Source organism: Oreochromis aureus, linkage group 20 (assembly GCF_013358895.1).
Source record: "Oreochromis aureus strain Israel breed Guangdong linkage group 20, ZZ_aureus, whole genome shotgun sequence".
In the NCBI taxonomy this organism is placed as follows: Eukaryota; Metazoa; Chordata; class Actinopteri; order Cichliformes; family Cichlidae; genus Oreochromis; species Oreochromis aureus.
The window spans coordinates 19,009,246-19,023,220 of record NC_052961.1 but is presented as its reverse complement, the minus strand read 5'-3'; the positions used below and the strand labels follow the sequence as shown (position 1 = coordinate 19,023,220).

The 13,975-nt window shown below is 39.8% G+C and overlaps 1 protein-coding gene across 3 annotated transcripts in view; it reads right to left on the bottom strand.

Annotated features, from left to right (window-relative positions):
- The window catches only part of LOC116325879 (chemokine-like protein TAFA-2), a 90,668-nt gene that overhangs the window by 44,784 nt on the left and 31,909 nt on the right, over positions 1-13,975 (bottom strand). For 2 of the 3 annotated variants that reach the window (XM_039604139.1, XM_039604140.1), the window contains exon 2: positions 953-1,053. In XM_039604139.1, coding sequence (XP_039460073.1) covers positions 953-1,052 — 100 coding nt within the window. In that variant the 5' untranslated portion in view covers position 1,053. Of the gene's footprint in view, positions 1-952; positions 1,054-2,250; positions 2,324-13,975 lie in introns of those variants that run through there. The other variant, XM_039604138.1, reaches the window with a different exon arrangement.

Genomic DNA, 13,975 nt, shown 5'->3' with positions numbered 1-13,975 from the left:
AAATGCCTTGAGGTGGCTGTTGTTGTAAGTTGGTGCTACATAAATAAAATAGACTTGTACTGAATGGCACCAGCCTTTCAAACTTACTTATGCTGGCTTGCAATTAATGTTGCTTGAGAATTAAAAGTGATTAAGAACAGCTTACATTATAATGACCTTCACTGCAAGGCTACAGCCAATAAAGCCTGCAAGTCCACCCCTCTGACATACCCCTAATAAAAATCTTAACTGTAAAAGCTTCACAACGACACAGAATTACTTCACATTCTTGCTTGTATGTGTATCTAACTGAACAGCATGACCTCAGGAACATAAAAAGCTCTTATTCAAGCACAGGTAGCAGCTATAACGTGTTCTGCGTTAAATCTTTGTTGCCTAGAGGTATGGGATTTTCAGTGTCACATACATGTGATCTTTGTGAACCAGGGAGGCGAGTACCCAATCTTCACATGAGAAATGAACTGAAAAGTAGTACGAGGCCTTTGGGCTCAATCATGGTAGTGACTCAGCCACTTGAATCACACGGGAAGGATATCACACAACCAGGATTTCTAATCCACAAAAGCTCACTTCTCACTGTCTGTGCTGTAACCCCCAGGCATTTTTGAGAGTCACCCCACCCTGATGGGACTGCGAACACGCGAACGCCTCTGAACTGGGAAGACCTTTCTTGTTGGATTACTTGTACCCCCCTTTCTTTTATTAAAGAAGTTTTGTGTGTTCTTCCTGGCAATCTGCCTCGGTGGTCTCGTATTTCATTGTGAATCCGACCTCAGTGTTCCCTCGGGTAGCACACGGTCTATTCACTATAACTTTACAATATGTGAAAAGAAATCGGCTGCAGAGGTAATCTACAATAGAGCCAATATTGTGGATGTTGTAAACAGACAATGACCCACCGACAGGTGAATATACAGTACGCAAGTGGACATATAGATATACAGCTACCTACCTGTGTGGCTTCTGTGTGCATGTGTGAGGGAGGCCAGACAGAGAGATAGCAGTAGACTCCACACACCTACTCCACAAATGCAAGGACCCCGTTCCCGCATTCTGTCAAAAGGAAAGAAAAGCACACAAATATTGTTAGGTGACACAAGAGAAGAGAAAAATTTAGAACATGCATTCCTTTACTTGTATATAGTGTATATATGCAAAAAATATTCAAGTGATTCTAACTGCAGAACTGCTATTAGTGTCTCTCTATCCCCCTCTACCTAATTGGGCACCACCTTTCTCATTTATGCAAGTCTGAACCTAATCAAGCACCACATACTGGCTGTATATGTTCATGCATGCCCTTGAAGTGAAAAAAGTATCAGCTGAAGCGCAAAGGTTAGTTCAGTGTTTTCCATGAATACACCAGAACGTTCAGCATTCTCGCAAAATAACATGTTAGGCGAGTGGGCCTTCTTGGTAGAAGCACTTTACAAAGTCAGGTGGTGCAAAGAGCAACATTCACACACATTCATACTCTAAAGGATGTATTGAGGGGAACTAGGGGTTAAGTCTCTTGCCTGCGGATACTTGATTGGCATGCGGGCTAGAAGAGCCGAGGATCAATCCACACACATTCCGATTGGCAGATGACTTCTTCTACAACCTGAACCACAGAACTGACTGCAAGTACACAAAAAGCACCTAACGCAGTCCACATTAAGAGAATGCTGGGCTGGGATGTCTTAAACATGGGACTATCACTCAGAAGACTGCTGGTTAAACCATGACCTTTTTACATTTAAGCTTATTTTTTCCTATTTGGCAGATCATTAGGGCATAGTCTGGTTGGGACTCGAGTCCATGGTTTTGAAGTTAATTAAAGTTATTACCGTTTAAACACTGTGGTAAAAGGGTTTCCTTTTTGGCAGAAAGTCCTGAGGATAATCTATTGCTATGTGCATGGGGCTGCACCTTCAACCTAACGCCATAAAACAGCGATGTTCAATCTCAGAAAACTGTCTTAAAATCACTGAGAGCTCTCTTCAAGTTCTCTCTAATGAAGCTTAGGCATAAGTTCAATAAGGAAGATCTGTAATCACTCATCTGGCTGGTTTTCTGAGTGTTAGGTTGCTTTTCCATTCTTCAAATCACTACCACTTTCCCACACTGTCAGTCTCAATGCTGTCATCGTTACTCTAGTCCAATCATCTTCTTTCCTGCCTTCTTTGAGCCAATCAACCTCTGCTTTATGTGATTTACATCTGTGATCTCCATCATTCTCCCTTTCAAACTCTCATTCATGCAACCCACCTCCTGCCCATCTCCAACTCACAGACACCTCAGTCAGAGCTCTATCCAAGCCTCAGTCTTCGTCTTCACCACCACCAGCATCAAGACTCCGGGGAGTCCTGCCCTAAATCCTATCACCGCTGGGAGTCCATTCTGCCATGATGGGTCATCAGAGTCTAATCACCAAATATAATAATTTCTCAATAAACAATGTTCAGTTCTTCCAAGTGAGTTCTTCCATTTCTCTTTATTGAACTAAAGTAGAGCCTGTTGCCAGAAACGTAGTTCAAATTGATTTTGTTCTTAGCTTTGAATCACACATGTATAAAGCTGTTCAGTCTTGCTTCTTAGAAATTAGAATTATGTCTAGTGGAAAACAAATAAAACTTTCCTGGAGAAAGCCATCCACATATTTATTTTCTCTACTGCAACTCTCTCCTGTCTGGCATGAATGAAAAGTTACTCTCTTGCCTGCAGCTGGTTCAGAATTCAGCAGCACGGCTTCTTACTGGTATTAGCAGACAGCAATCACATCAGTCGATTCCTGGCTTTTTTCCATTGGCTCCCTGTACGATTTAGAATTGATTTTAAGATTTTAATCATCACTTTTTAATGATGTTGCATCTGGCCCCAAGCTACTTGGACGAAATGTTGACCCTGTATGAGCCAGCTTCGAGCCTTAGATCCTCACATGGGGCCCTTTTGGCTAAATCATAGTCAAGAATAAAATCTAAAAGTGACTGTGCTTCTGTTATTAGGGCCTCTCAACTTTGGAATGACCTACCTGAGGAAATAAAATTTGCAGAATTAGTAAACCTCCTCTAAATCACTTTTTAGCCGACAGTCTTTAGCCACCCCTCATTCCTTTATTTTTTGCCTTCAAATTGCCAGACTTTCTTGTCATTTCAAAGGACTCTTGAGCAATAATTCGCCAGGCTTTCTGAAGGTCTTTCATTGTTTCTTTTTGGCTGCTTTTTCACTCATTTCCAGTCCAGTCCATGTGTCTGACCATTTTCACAGAAATCTGTGTTAGATTTGCATTGTTGATTGTCATTTATGCTTAGAAATATCTACTCATATATGCTTAGAGTTGTATAATCAACGTCATGTTGGTAGAGGTTTGATCCTTAATAGTCTGCAAAGGCTTTGTGTGCATGCCAGAGTGTTCTGGCATGCACACACAACTTAAGGTCAGGAGAGAGGTTATATCTGCTCTTACTGATATATGGTATAGCAAACACACGTATATCTGTTTTACTCTAAGTGCCTTTTGTGTAGATGAACTGCTGGACTTCCAGACCAGCAGGTTTAGGGAAGTCATTTATGGAGTCACACACTGACCACACATACACACGCACACACACTTACACAACGCACAGGCAAGGTACTCTTTGTGTGTATGTAGACGTCATATGTTAATGAACCTATGTATATTCATGTAACCTCAATAAAAGAGCAGTGTTATGGGGGAGCGGACGAGAGAAACTGGGGTCAAGCGAAGGAATGGCGTTTGTCCAGTTCTCTCCCGTGCACGAGAAACATAAAGAACTTTGCCTACTCGTGTCTTGCTTTGCTGTGTAATTAAATTGTCTTCAACGTTCCAGCGAGTAGGTTTAAGCCACAAACCTATCAATCTGTTTGATTGTTTTTTAACTCAGAATCAGAATACTTTAATAATCCAAAGGGAAATTATGTGGTTACAGTTGCTCCAATAAGAGCAGTGACAGAATGAACTAAATTAAATAATAATACAGTATATTACAAAGTTACAAAACATAAGAAATAGCTCTAGTATATATACAAATAGCTCAATTATAAATATCTAAAATATTACAGAGAATAAAATAAAGTTACCACACACACATTCATTCTCTAAAGGAGCCAGGGCAACTTGGGGTTCAGTATTTTCCCTAAGGATACTTTGATATGTGGATTGAAGGAACTGGGGATCAATCCATCCAAGTCCAAGTTCCAACTGGTGGATGATCTGAACCACAAACTACTTACTGCAAACATAAAAAAGGACCTAACACAATGGAAGAACCTACACATAACAAACTACTTAGCAAAGCACCAAAACCTTAATTGTCTGTCGGGCATAAAATTTAAGTTTTGTACCAACAAAGTGATTCCCAAACAACTATTAGCCAAAAACTTGGCACATGTCAGAATGGTGTGCAGTGTGTCCTTAAAAAATCTTTGGAAACTAGACAAGTGAAGGACAAAAGAAGAAGTGGCCTATCTACAACAGATATCTGTATTAGTATCTGAAAGTCATGTCCTCAGGGTACAGGAAAATAGCCAGCAAAGATCTGATGCAGGACCCAAGAGCTGCATCTGGTACCTTAGCTGATCCAGCTACTGTTTGCTTATTTTACAATGGTCTTAATGGAAGGGAGGCTGACAAAAAGAAGAAAATATAGAAGCAAAATATAAAGAAGGGGTGGCTCAAGGGTAGGTCAAGCTACACCCACTTTTAATACAGTGAACAGCCTCTCAAAATATTTCTCCTTCTGCCTTCAGAACTGTTAGCACTATATCCATCAGTCTACAGTTTTAATCTAGACTTAAATATTGTATGTCTAACTACTGAATGGGTTACAGTGACATTTTAAAGATAACGTTTGGTGATCTTCTGACTTTTTCTCTCCTACCACCACCAGGAACAGGTATTACCACTGAAAAAATCTCAACATCTAATTCATGGATTCTAAAATAATATGTACAAAGACAGATAACGAACTTTTTATGGCTGTGGCACAATTATGTCCATACTTGAGTCACGTTGAGCATCAAATGTCATTTTTCTAATGCCTTGATGTATCATCTGTGTTACACCTTCTTAACATAGTAACTGAGCATCCTGTAGAATTTAGCCAGCACAACGTCACTGTCATGCATGATTGTTGAGAAAACAGTCATGTATAACCCTTATATCAGACTCTACGACTAATGTCAAACATACACATTGGCAATTATGCCCTGCAGTGACCTTCTATCTCCCTAATAAATACAAAAAATACAAAAAAAGGCTATTTCACTGTTTTTTGCAAGAAAAGCACTGGGGATGTGCCAAGAACGGTTCTGGTATTTTTGTGCCCAGACTTGCCTGGCACAATGTGGAAACAAGATGGAAAGAAAACATCATCATCCACTTCAGGTTTGGCAGTGTTGGCTATTTGCTTTAACCACTTTCATCCCACTTAAAGACAGCACTCCCTGTCATGGCGCACTAACAGTCGGTTTTTCAGAGGAATCGCATTGCTCTTTGGGGCATACGTTTCAAAATGTGAATACAGCATCTCAAATATGCTACTAAGTGAAAAATTGTCTTCCGTCGGCAACATCCACCCATCTGCTGAATAATCTGTTGCTGCTGTTGCAAGTCACGAGGCCACAAATTTCAGAAAGAAAAGACTGCAGGATGAAGCCATAATGCACACTAAGACACGGAGCCGACTCAGGACAGGTGCACGTTTGTTTTTGGGTAAAGAAATAAAGACCTATTAGTTAACAGATACTGCCAGGACCAATGTCCAAGCAGCCAACAACAAAAACAAGCAAAACAACAAAGCAAAAAAACTGTAACACAAAGCTTTTATACCCTCAGGTCTGACAAGTATCTGCAAGTAAGTGTAAAAAAACTCACCGTAAGCCAATAAATCTAATAAAAACAACTTTTCTGATAAAAAAAAAAAATTATTAATCAACTATACTGATCAAATAACGGATTTTATTTATCTGTGTGTATTCATTGTGGACAAGGCCAACAATGGTGAGTAAACACTTAAAGTACTGGGTATTTCCTGTGTTTCTCTCTGTCCAAATGCTGGCAGGTGTTTCCATTGAAGTAAAGGGATGCATATAATTAAAGCACTTTACATTCTGGGCACTAAGTATACACAAAAAGTTCTACAACAGACAAACAAGCTGTGTGTTTTCTACCAAGGAAACTGTTTTGTCAGTAAACTTGTGTACATGTGTTTGCGCACTGGTATGAATAAATAACTGCAGGATGCTGGTAAAGTAAAAGCAAATGCAAGAGGCAACTGAACTCTTTTTTTATCTTTTACATATGTTGTTTAAATATCTATAGCTTTGCTCAAAACACAACTAAGTCAACTATATACTACTGCTACTAGTCTTGGTCGTACTCCAACTCCAACTTCCAAACACTAAACATATTAGTACTGTGCAAATGTCTTCAGTCATCCCTCATATCTTTATATTTTGTTAGGAGAATGGGAAATAGCTGCAGTTATTTATTGAACCATCTGCAAACATACATGGAAATACATGGAGCCTGAACTCGTTTAGGCAAAGTTTCTTATCATTTCTTCTTGTTGTCTTCAGGAATAGTTCACCAGGTTTCTTGAAATAAATTCAAAGCTCTTCTTTTCTTCTTCCTCCTTTTGTTCTCTATCAAGATGATACACCACTTTGCATTTAATCATTAACTAGTATTATTATTATTCTTTGCCCTGTCTTCCTCCCTTTTCATCCTGTTAAAAGGGAGTTTTTCCTTCCCACTTTCACCTAGTGCTTTTTCATATGGCATCATCTGATTGTTGGGGTTTTCTCTGTATTATTGTACAGTTTTTAAATATAAAGCTCCTTGAGGCAGCTATTGCTGTGATTTGGTGCTATATAAACAAAATCAAATTCAATTGAACTGAATGATCTCATACTGCTTCAATAATGTTGAGCTGTGGGCTCTGAGGAGGTCAGTCCATGACTGATAATGTTCCATTGTGTGTTTTTCTATCTAAGTATGCTTTCACTGCACTGGCAGTGTGTTTAGGATCACCGTCATGGTGTAAATGAAGGCGCTGCCAGTCAAACTCTTTCCAGATGATAATGCATAGTGAATCAAAAACAGATCTTACTTCTCTGCTTCCATAATTTAATCAATTTTGATAAGATCCCTAACATTCCAGGCTGAAATACAGCCCCAAACCATGAAAGAGCCTCCACCTTGTTTTACAGATGGTTGTAGAAACTCGCTGTTGTGCAGTACCTATATTACCTGTACATATTGACAACAAAAAATTACAATTTGTATTTGTCACTGCATAAGATCTGTTGCCACGGATTTTCAGCCTAGCTCTTGTGTAATTTGAAATACCTTAACCTTTTATTCCTGATTCCCTTCTTTAAGATCAGCTTCTTGATAGTCATCCTTCCACTCAGACATTTTCTAATGAAACTTCATCAAATACTGTACTAGATGGGTCAACTAAAGGCCCAGATACATCTCTCAAATTTGGCAATTTTTCCCATTTCTTAAAGACACAACTTTTAGATACTGTTCATCTGCTGCAGATAGATTTTTAGGGCTGATAATTTTTCTTTTATTCTCCACTTTCCAGTTTTTTTTATCTTGGCATGATGGCAAGTTTACAGCTAATAGTTATTTGGGAATTACCTTGTTGGGGCAGTAATATTTTATCACTGATACACTAAGTGTGTAATTATTGGCTCTTTTCATAGAAAAATAAAATAAAATCACAGCAAATGATGTGCTTTTATGACAGGCTGCTGGTGGCTAAACATACAATCTAAAATTTAAAAAACAAATTTAAGTTGCCTGCTATGTGTCAATAAAACACCGGTTCATCCCTTTAGTTAGGCGCCTTTTATGCTTTAATGATTCAGAGGTCAGTGTTAAGTGGTTTAACAAACAAAAAAACCCCAAAACTCTCTAAAAATGGTGGTAATGAATAACTCCACTAGTAACGAAGGAAAGGCATGGCATTAAAAAAACAAAACTAAAATACTTTTGAAAAGATCTGTGATGATGTAAGTAAAACAAACCAAGCTCTCCAGTTTTTGTGTGAGAGTCTGGGCAGATTAACTAAGTGCAGATGAGATTATGCACACACCTGGTTGGATCTGGGCATAAGTTGATGTGTTTATTTTGTGCACATATTCTATATTCAAGGATGTATCTGCACGCACGTGTGAGACCGCTTTTGCCATGAGGAAGTGTGTGTTAAGCTCTGGCTTGAGTTCTGAGCTTGGTGTGTGAGTCATCTGGTTATGCAGCCAGGCATTTCTAGAGCTGGGAGAAGCTGAAAAGCCAGACAGGCTGAGCCAAGGCTTTCTCTGGTTAGGGGGCATCACACACACACACACACACACACACACACACACACACACACACACACACATATATATATATATACATATATATATATATATATATATATATACATATATGTATATATATATAAAAATGTACTTTTCATCTCTTGTTCCTTTCATCTCTTCCAGTCTTCCTATATCTTTCCTTCTCTCCCTTCTCCTCTCACCCTCTTTCTGCTGTCCTCACCTATCTTCTGCTAGTACTAAATAATTAGGAAACAAAGCAGAGACACTGCCTGCTTCCTCTCCAGCTCATTTAGATACACAGCAGTGTTTGTGATGATGCAGTGCCACTTCATTATGGTTGGTTGTTTGGTCTGTCTGCCGCAGAATGAGTGGGTGTGTGATATAGAAATGGATTCAGAAAGGGGCAGGAGAAGACAGAGAGAGAGAGAGAGAGAAAGAAAGAGTAGTGGAAAGGAGCACTGTGGTTGCGTGTGTGTTTGTGTACGTGTGAGTCTGACTGCTCAGGAACAAGGGGTTCTGATCAATAGCTTCTAAACAGCTCGACTCTCCATCAGTATCAAACTCATCAGACGACGGTGACTCACACATCTGCACAAACTCAAAGGCAACAGACAAATTTTCTATATTGACAAACCAAAAGTCCATGTGTGAGTTAGGAACTTTGTGAATTTGGAGATCACAACGGCTGGTAAACAAGCGCTTCAAGCAGTGCAGACTCCAGAATTCCTAAACTCCTCTAATCACATCTTTAGTGTTAACGCTGGTGAGAAAACAGCATTAAATCTCATAACCCTGGATGATGTAGCTTTTTTAACAGAACACAGAGGAGCAAAAGAGAAAGTAAAAGCGAGTTGAGAAAGAAATAGTTGGTGAAAGAGCGGTGGTCTCCAATGACTTCAGCAGTCTGTTCCATCCCTTTAATTAGTCCCATTGGAATGCCCTCCCCGCTCCACGCAGCTGATCAGTTTCCTCTCCATATCTCCAGTCTGTTTTTGTGTGTGCGCACACGTGGGCATGTGTGTTTGTATGCATCTTAGCTAAAGCCGGACAGACATCTCACGGGCATATGAGCCCTGGATGAGCTCCCAGTGGTAATAGAGAAAAATGTAGTAGAAATACATTAATACTCCAGGAGTTTCCATTCTTTAAGATATAAGCCATTTGGAAAATGAGATCCCTGTGCGCTCTGCATCAGTCACTGCAGCAATTAACATAAAGTGATTTTGATATTAGAACACACACACTGTTAACCCACGGTCACAAAAACTGACATTTTTATTTCCGTGCATATTGAGAAACAGTCTGTCAGTGACATCATTTTCAAGAGGGAATAAACTGTTTTAAAGTAGCAGTTGTGCCAGTACACTATAAGGTATTTTTAGGGTTGCTTTCACACCCCTGTTCAGTTTATACAGGTGCAATTGTCCATTTAGTGTGGTTCATTTAGGCCAATGTGAAAGCTGTCACCTCAACTGTGGTGCGAACCAGCCAACCTGAGAGAATCAGGTCCAGTTCTACATGAAATGTAGAGGTACATTTCATTTGTGGTGTGAAAGTGAATGGATCAAATGCAGCATTTTTAACAGCTGAACTCACAGTTCAGCCAGTACAGCCAACAGAAACATTTGATAAGGCTTCTTTACAACATTTTTTTAAATAATAGCCATCAGGAAACTTTATAGTTGGGGAATGGTGACATGTAGCTGTGGTCTCTCGTGGTCTGCCAACCCACGTGTATGCAGACTCCAGTATATGTAACATCAACTAGTTTGTTGATTTTTTACAATTAAACTACAGCTGAATCCATCTGCTCATAAAGGTCTGTAAGCAACATGAAAAGTAATATACAGTACACTGTATATTTATGCAGCTTGTAACTATGGTAACAGGTGCTCATGTCAGCACATGAGTGCAGAGATTTTATTATAATGAGATAGTCAAAAACATTAAAAACGGGGTGTAATTAGTTTCTCCAATTCAGTAAAAAGCTCTGGGAGATTTTTTTTTTACCATTTAAATCAGACAGACCTCCTCCTGCAGCTCCTCCCTCTTTTTCTGAGCACAGAACAAACAGCAAGTATGGCCATACATGCTCTACATGTAAGTGCTCCAGTTAATAATGGCATTTGGCTTCACACAAGGTTAAAACCCTGCTCTCATATGTGAAAATCCTCAGCTCACAACATAGCACCACTTTATTTTACTTCTGGCACATGCTTTCTCTCGCTCTCTCTCTGAGACCTATGATTGGTCAATGTCAGTCTCCCATTACGGGCTAGATTTTATAACACACTGAAAACAGAGCCAAGAAGAGGTGTAAGAGTCGAGTTCCCTCTCACATCACTTGAATTACAATATGCTGAAAGGTTATTTATTTATTTTTTTTGCTTACCAGTGACATCAACAACATGTTGACTCCACTAGCTTAATGACAAAGAGACAAAGCTTTATTTGTGTCATATCTTTGTCCTATTTATATTAATAGTATTCAAGTTAGAGTGAATAGTGCTCACAATTAGTTAACAAATAGAAGAGAACTGTCCTGCTGACTTCAAATTTACCAGTGCTGCACACCAACAATGTTATTATTTTTCTGAGGGCCACACAAGGTGTTTATGGGCCCTAAAATTTCTCCATTGTTATATGGTCTTTTATTGCAATGAGAGTAATTTCAGCTCTAACTGTGAGAAAATCTTTGGCACCAATTAGCGGTGGCATCTGTGATCCCTACAATCTGTTACCTTGTATTTTTTTTCTGTCCTTCAGCATTGAAATTAACTAGCTATTGTATGACTGTGACTTCAGAACAATAGATATGAATCATAATCATCCTGACAATTTAAGGGAGAGCTGACTATCTCGCTCGCCCGTAGAGCAAAGGTCATCATGATGCTCGCAAGCTCGTTGTTCTATTTAAAGTGAAAACTATCAAGAGAAAATGGAAGCTGCTGTTTGATACCGACAAGAAGCAGCAAAAAGGAAAGGAAAGGACGCAGAGATGGTAGAAAGGAAAAATGAAAGGTAATTAGGCAAGTGCATAGGAAGTAAGCAAAAGAGCCAAAGGGAATGGCTCAAGGATGAAAGAGAAGGAAGGAATCCAAGGTTACCAGTAACCAAGGTTTCCAAGTACTGTACCTAAACCTGACACGTTTTTGTCTTCTTCTTCACCATCACCTGTCCATTAAAGGAAAAATGTACCATAAAACGTTCACAAACAGTTGATTTTTTATACTGAATTTTCCATCTAGTCTGATTTATCTTTTGCGAGATCATTGAGTCTTTCGTTGATAAGATACACGACTTGTTGTGTGTCCCAAACAGAAATGCTGTTAGGCCAGATCCTGGTGCAGCCTGAATTACACTATTGTAATACCAGAACAAAAATAATAAGGTATGAAAAACTGCTGGTGTGTATCGCCTGCACCTTGTATCTCCACTCTTACTAAACTAGCATGTAGATGCTACACACAGCAGTGGATAAGAATTGGGAGATGATGATTTGTCGAAGGGATTCTGGGTATTCTTGCGAGTTAATGGACAGGCTTGTTTTGTAGCCAGAGTTAGAACTGCTAGGACTCTCCAAACCTAATTGCAACCTCGGGAGATTTCAGCTTGATTAGGCCTCCCCGATCCTGCCAGAAGCATGTGTGTGTGTGTATGTGTGCATTTGCATGCATGAGTGTGTGATTCATGTGTGTGTTTCATTAATCAAATCCACAGTTTGGCCTTTGTGGCTAAATTCCCTCCATGTGACCTGTAGAAAAAGCCAGTGGCTAAAATTTAAACCTCCAATTTAACTACCATTGTGGAAACATTATATCTGAAACGGTGTGAGTCAATGTGCATGAAAATCAGGAGAACGATCGGGGGGGAAAAGAGGGGGTGAGATAATGAGGAGTGGGCGTTTCCTCCTCCATTCCTCAACCTCTTATCATTCGTTCACTAGTTAACAGTACACTATGACTTCAGCAGAGTGCACATCACAGACTTGACATCCCCCATCTCTCAAATCAGCTTTTGCCTGCTGCTGCTACATGTGTGTCCCCGACACATCCCCGAAGCTTGAGTCGACCCAAGGGTGTCACACTCCATCCATCTCCATCCTCTCTCCTTCTTTGGCTCTGGCTCTGTTTGCCGCACGCGGTGCTAACCTGGAGAGCCCGCTGCACCGCGAGGTACGATCCTGATGTCACTACCAATCCATCGTCCACACACAACACAGCCACCCCAAAAACATCCTCAGGTCAAACGCACACACACACACAAAGAAAAAAAAAACAGCGCTGCAGTGTGTGGCTGCTGACAGTACAGATCCAGGTGGTTAACGCAGTTATGTTGTCTGAGCCTTTCTATCAGCCACTAGTCCAACAGCATCAAACAATAAAAGAAAAAGGGAATTGCCAGGCTTCACCTACAGGCGCAAGCTACACCAACCCTGTAAGCTGGCTTAACACTGCAAAAATAACATCAAAGTCCTTCTCTCCGTAGAATACACAGCAGACCACTTTTATATTTATCTATCACATTTTGACTACACTTCAATTTCCGGCGAGGTTCTTGGGCAATGACAGAAAAGAACACTTTGAACTAAATAAACAAATGCAAAGAGGGATCTCTTGAAGCTTTGGAATTGAGGAAATATATTAAAGCAAAATGCTAATGGCCTCCACTATGTGCTCCCTGATGTGGGAAGCCAGGAAGCGTCAGGCATGGGAGAGCACGGATGGAAAAAATAACTCAGAAGGAAAAGATTGCTTCTTTAATTCAATTTAATTGCAGTTTTTTGTTTTTTTTTTTTTTACTTTTGTAGACTTTTGGCTGAAATTATTACAACACTTGATGAAACAGGTGGAAGCCCATTCAGTACTTGAAATCTTGTAGTGCTTTGTTTCTGAAGAATAAGAACACTTACAAAGTTAAACTGCGACACCAATGAGATTTTGTTGTACCTGAACGAGAAATGAAATAAGGCCGATCAGTTAAAGTCTCATCAGAGAGTGAAAACAATAAAGAACTGCAGAGCCTCAGAGGCTTTAGGATAACTACCTCCGGCACAGTTAAGCTATTGGATGCAAAGAAAAGGTGCAGCTCTTCGCTTATTTCTGGACTCAGTGACACAGGAAGAACGCAGGTTCTACTTTTCCAGCTCACTTTAATGGGAGTGCGATTTCATCCGTCTATCTCCCAGACAGACAGGTGAAAGCGACCGGCAGTAAAAGCACTTACTCTCTCTCTCCCTTCCACTCCCCTCCTTCTCCCTCTCTCTCTGTCTATACTTTCCTCTCTGTGCCTCCCAACTTAATTTTTCATCACACTGTGGTTTTCAGAAGACTGGGGCTTTTTCTTTTCTCCACTGCCCTCAGCTGGCATATTTAGATTGCGGCTCTACTCCACGTCCATTTCTATCTTCCTCTAGTTTCTGCGGACTTGCAAGTCATTACAATCTTCATCACTGACTTGAATTCGTTATCGTAGTGTCTTTATAGTAGAGCCCATTTATAAACCCTGTTTTTAAATAATGCCACCTGACTTGTAGTAAAAATAGGTCTTTCTTCTGACTTTTTTTAATAAACCTTTGAATTATTACAACAGTAATAAGGCTATGAAGATATATTTTTTTCCTAACATCAAACAG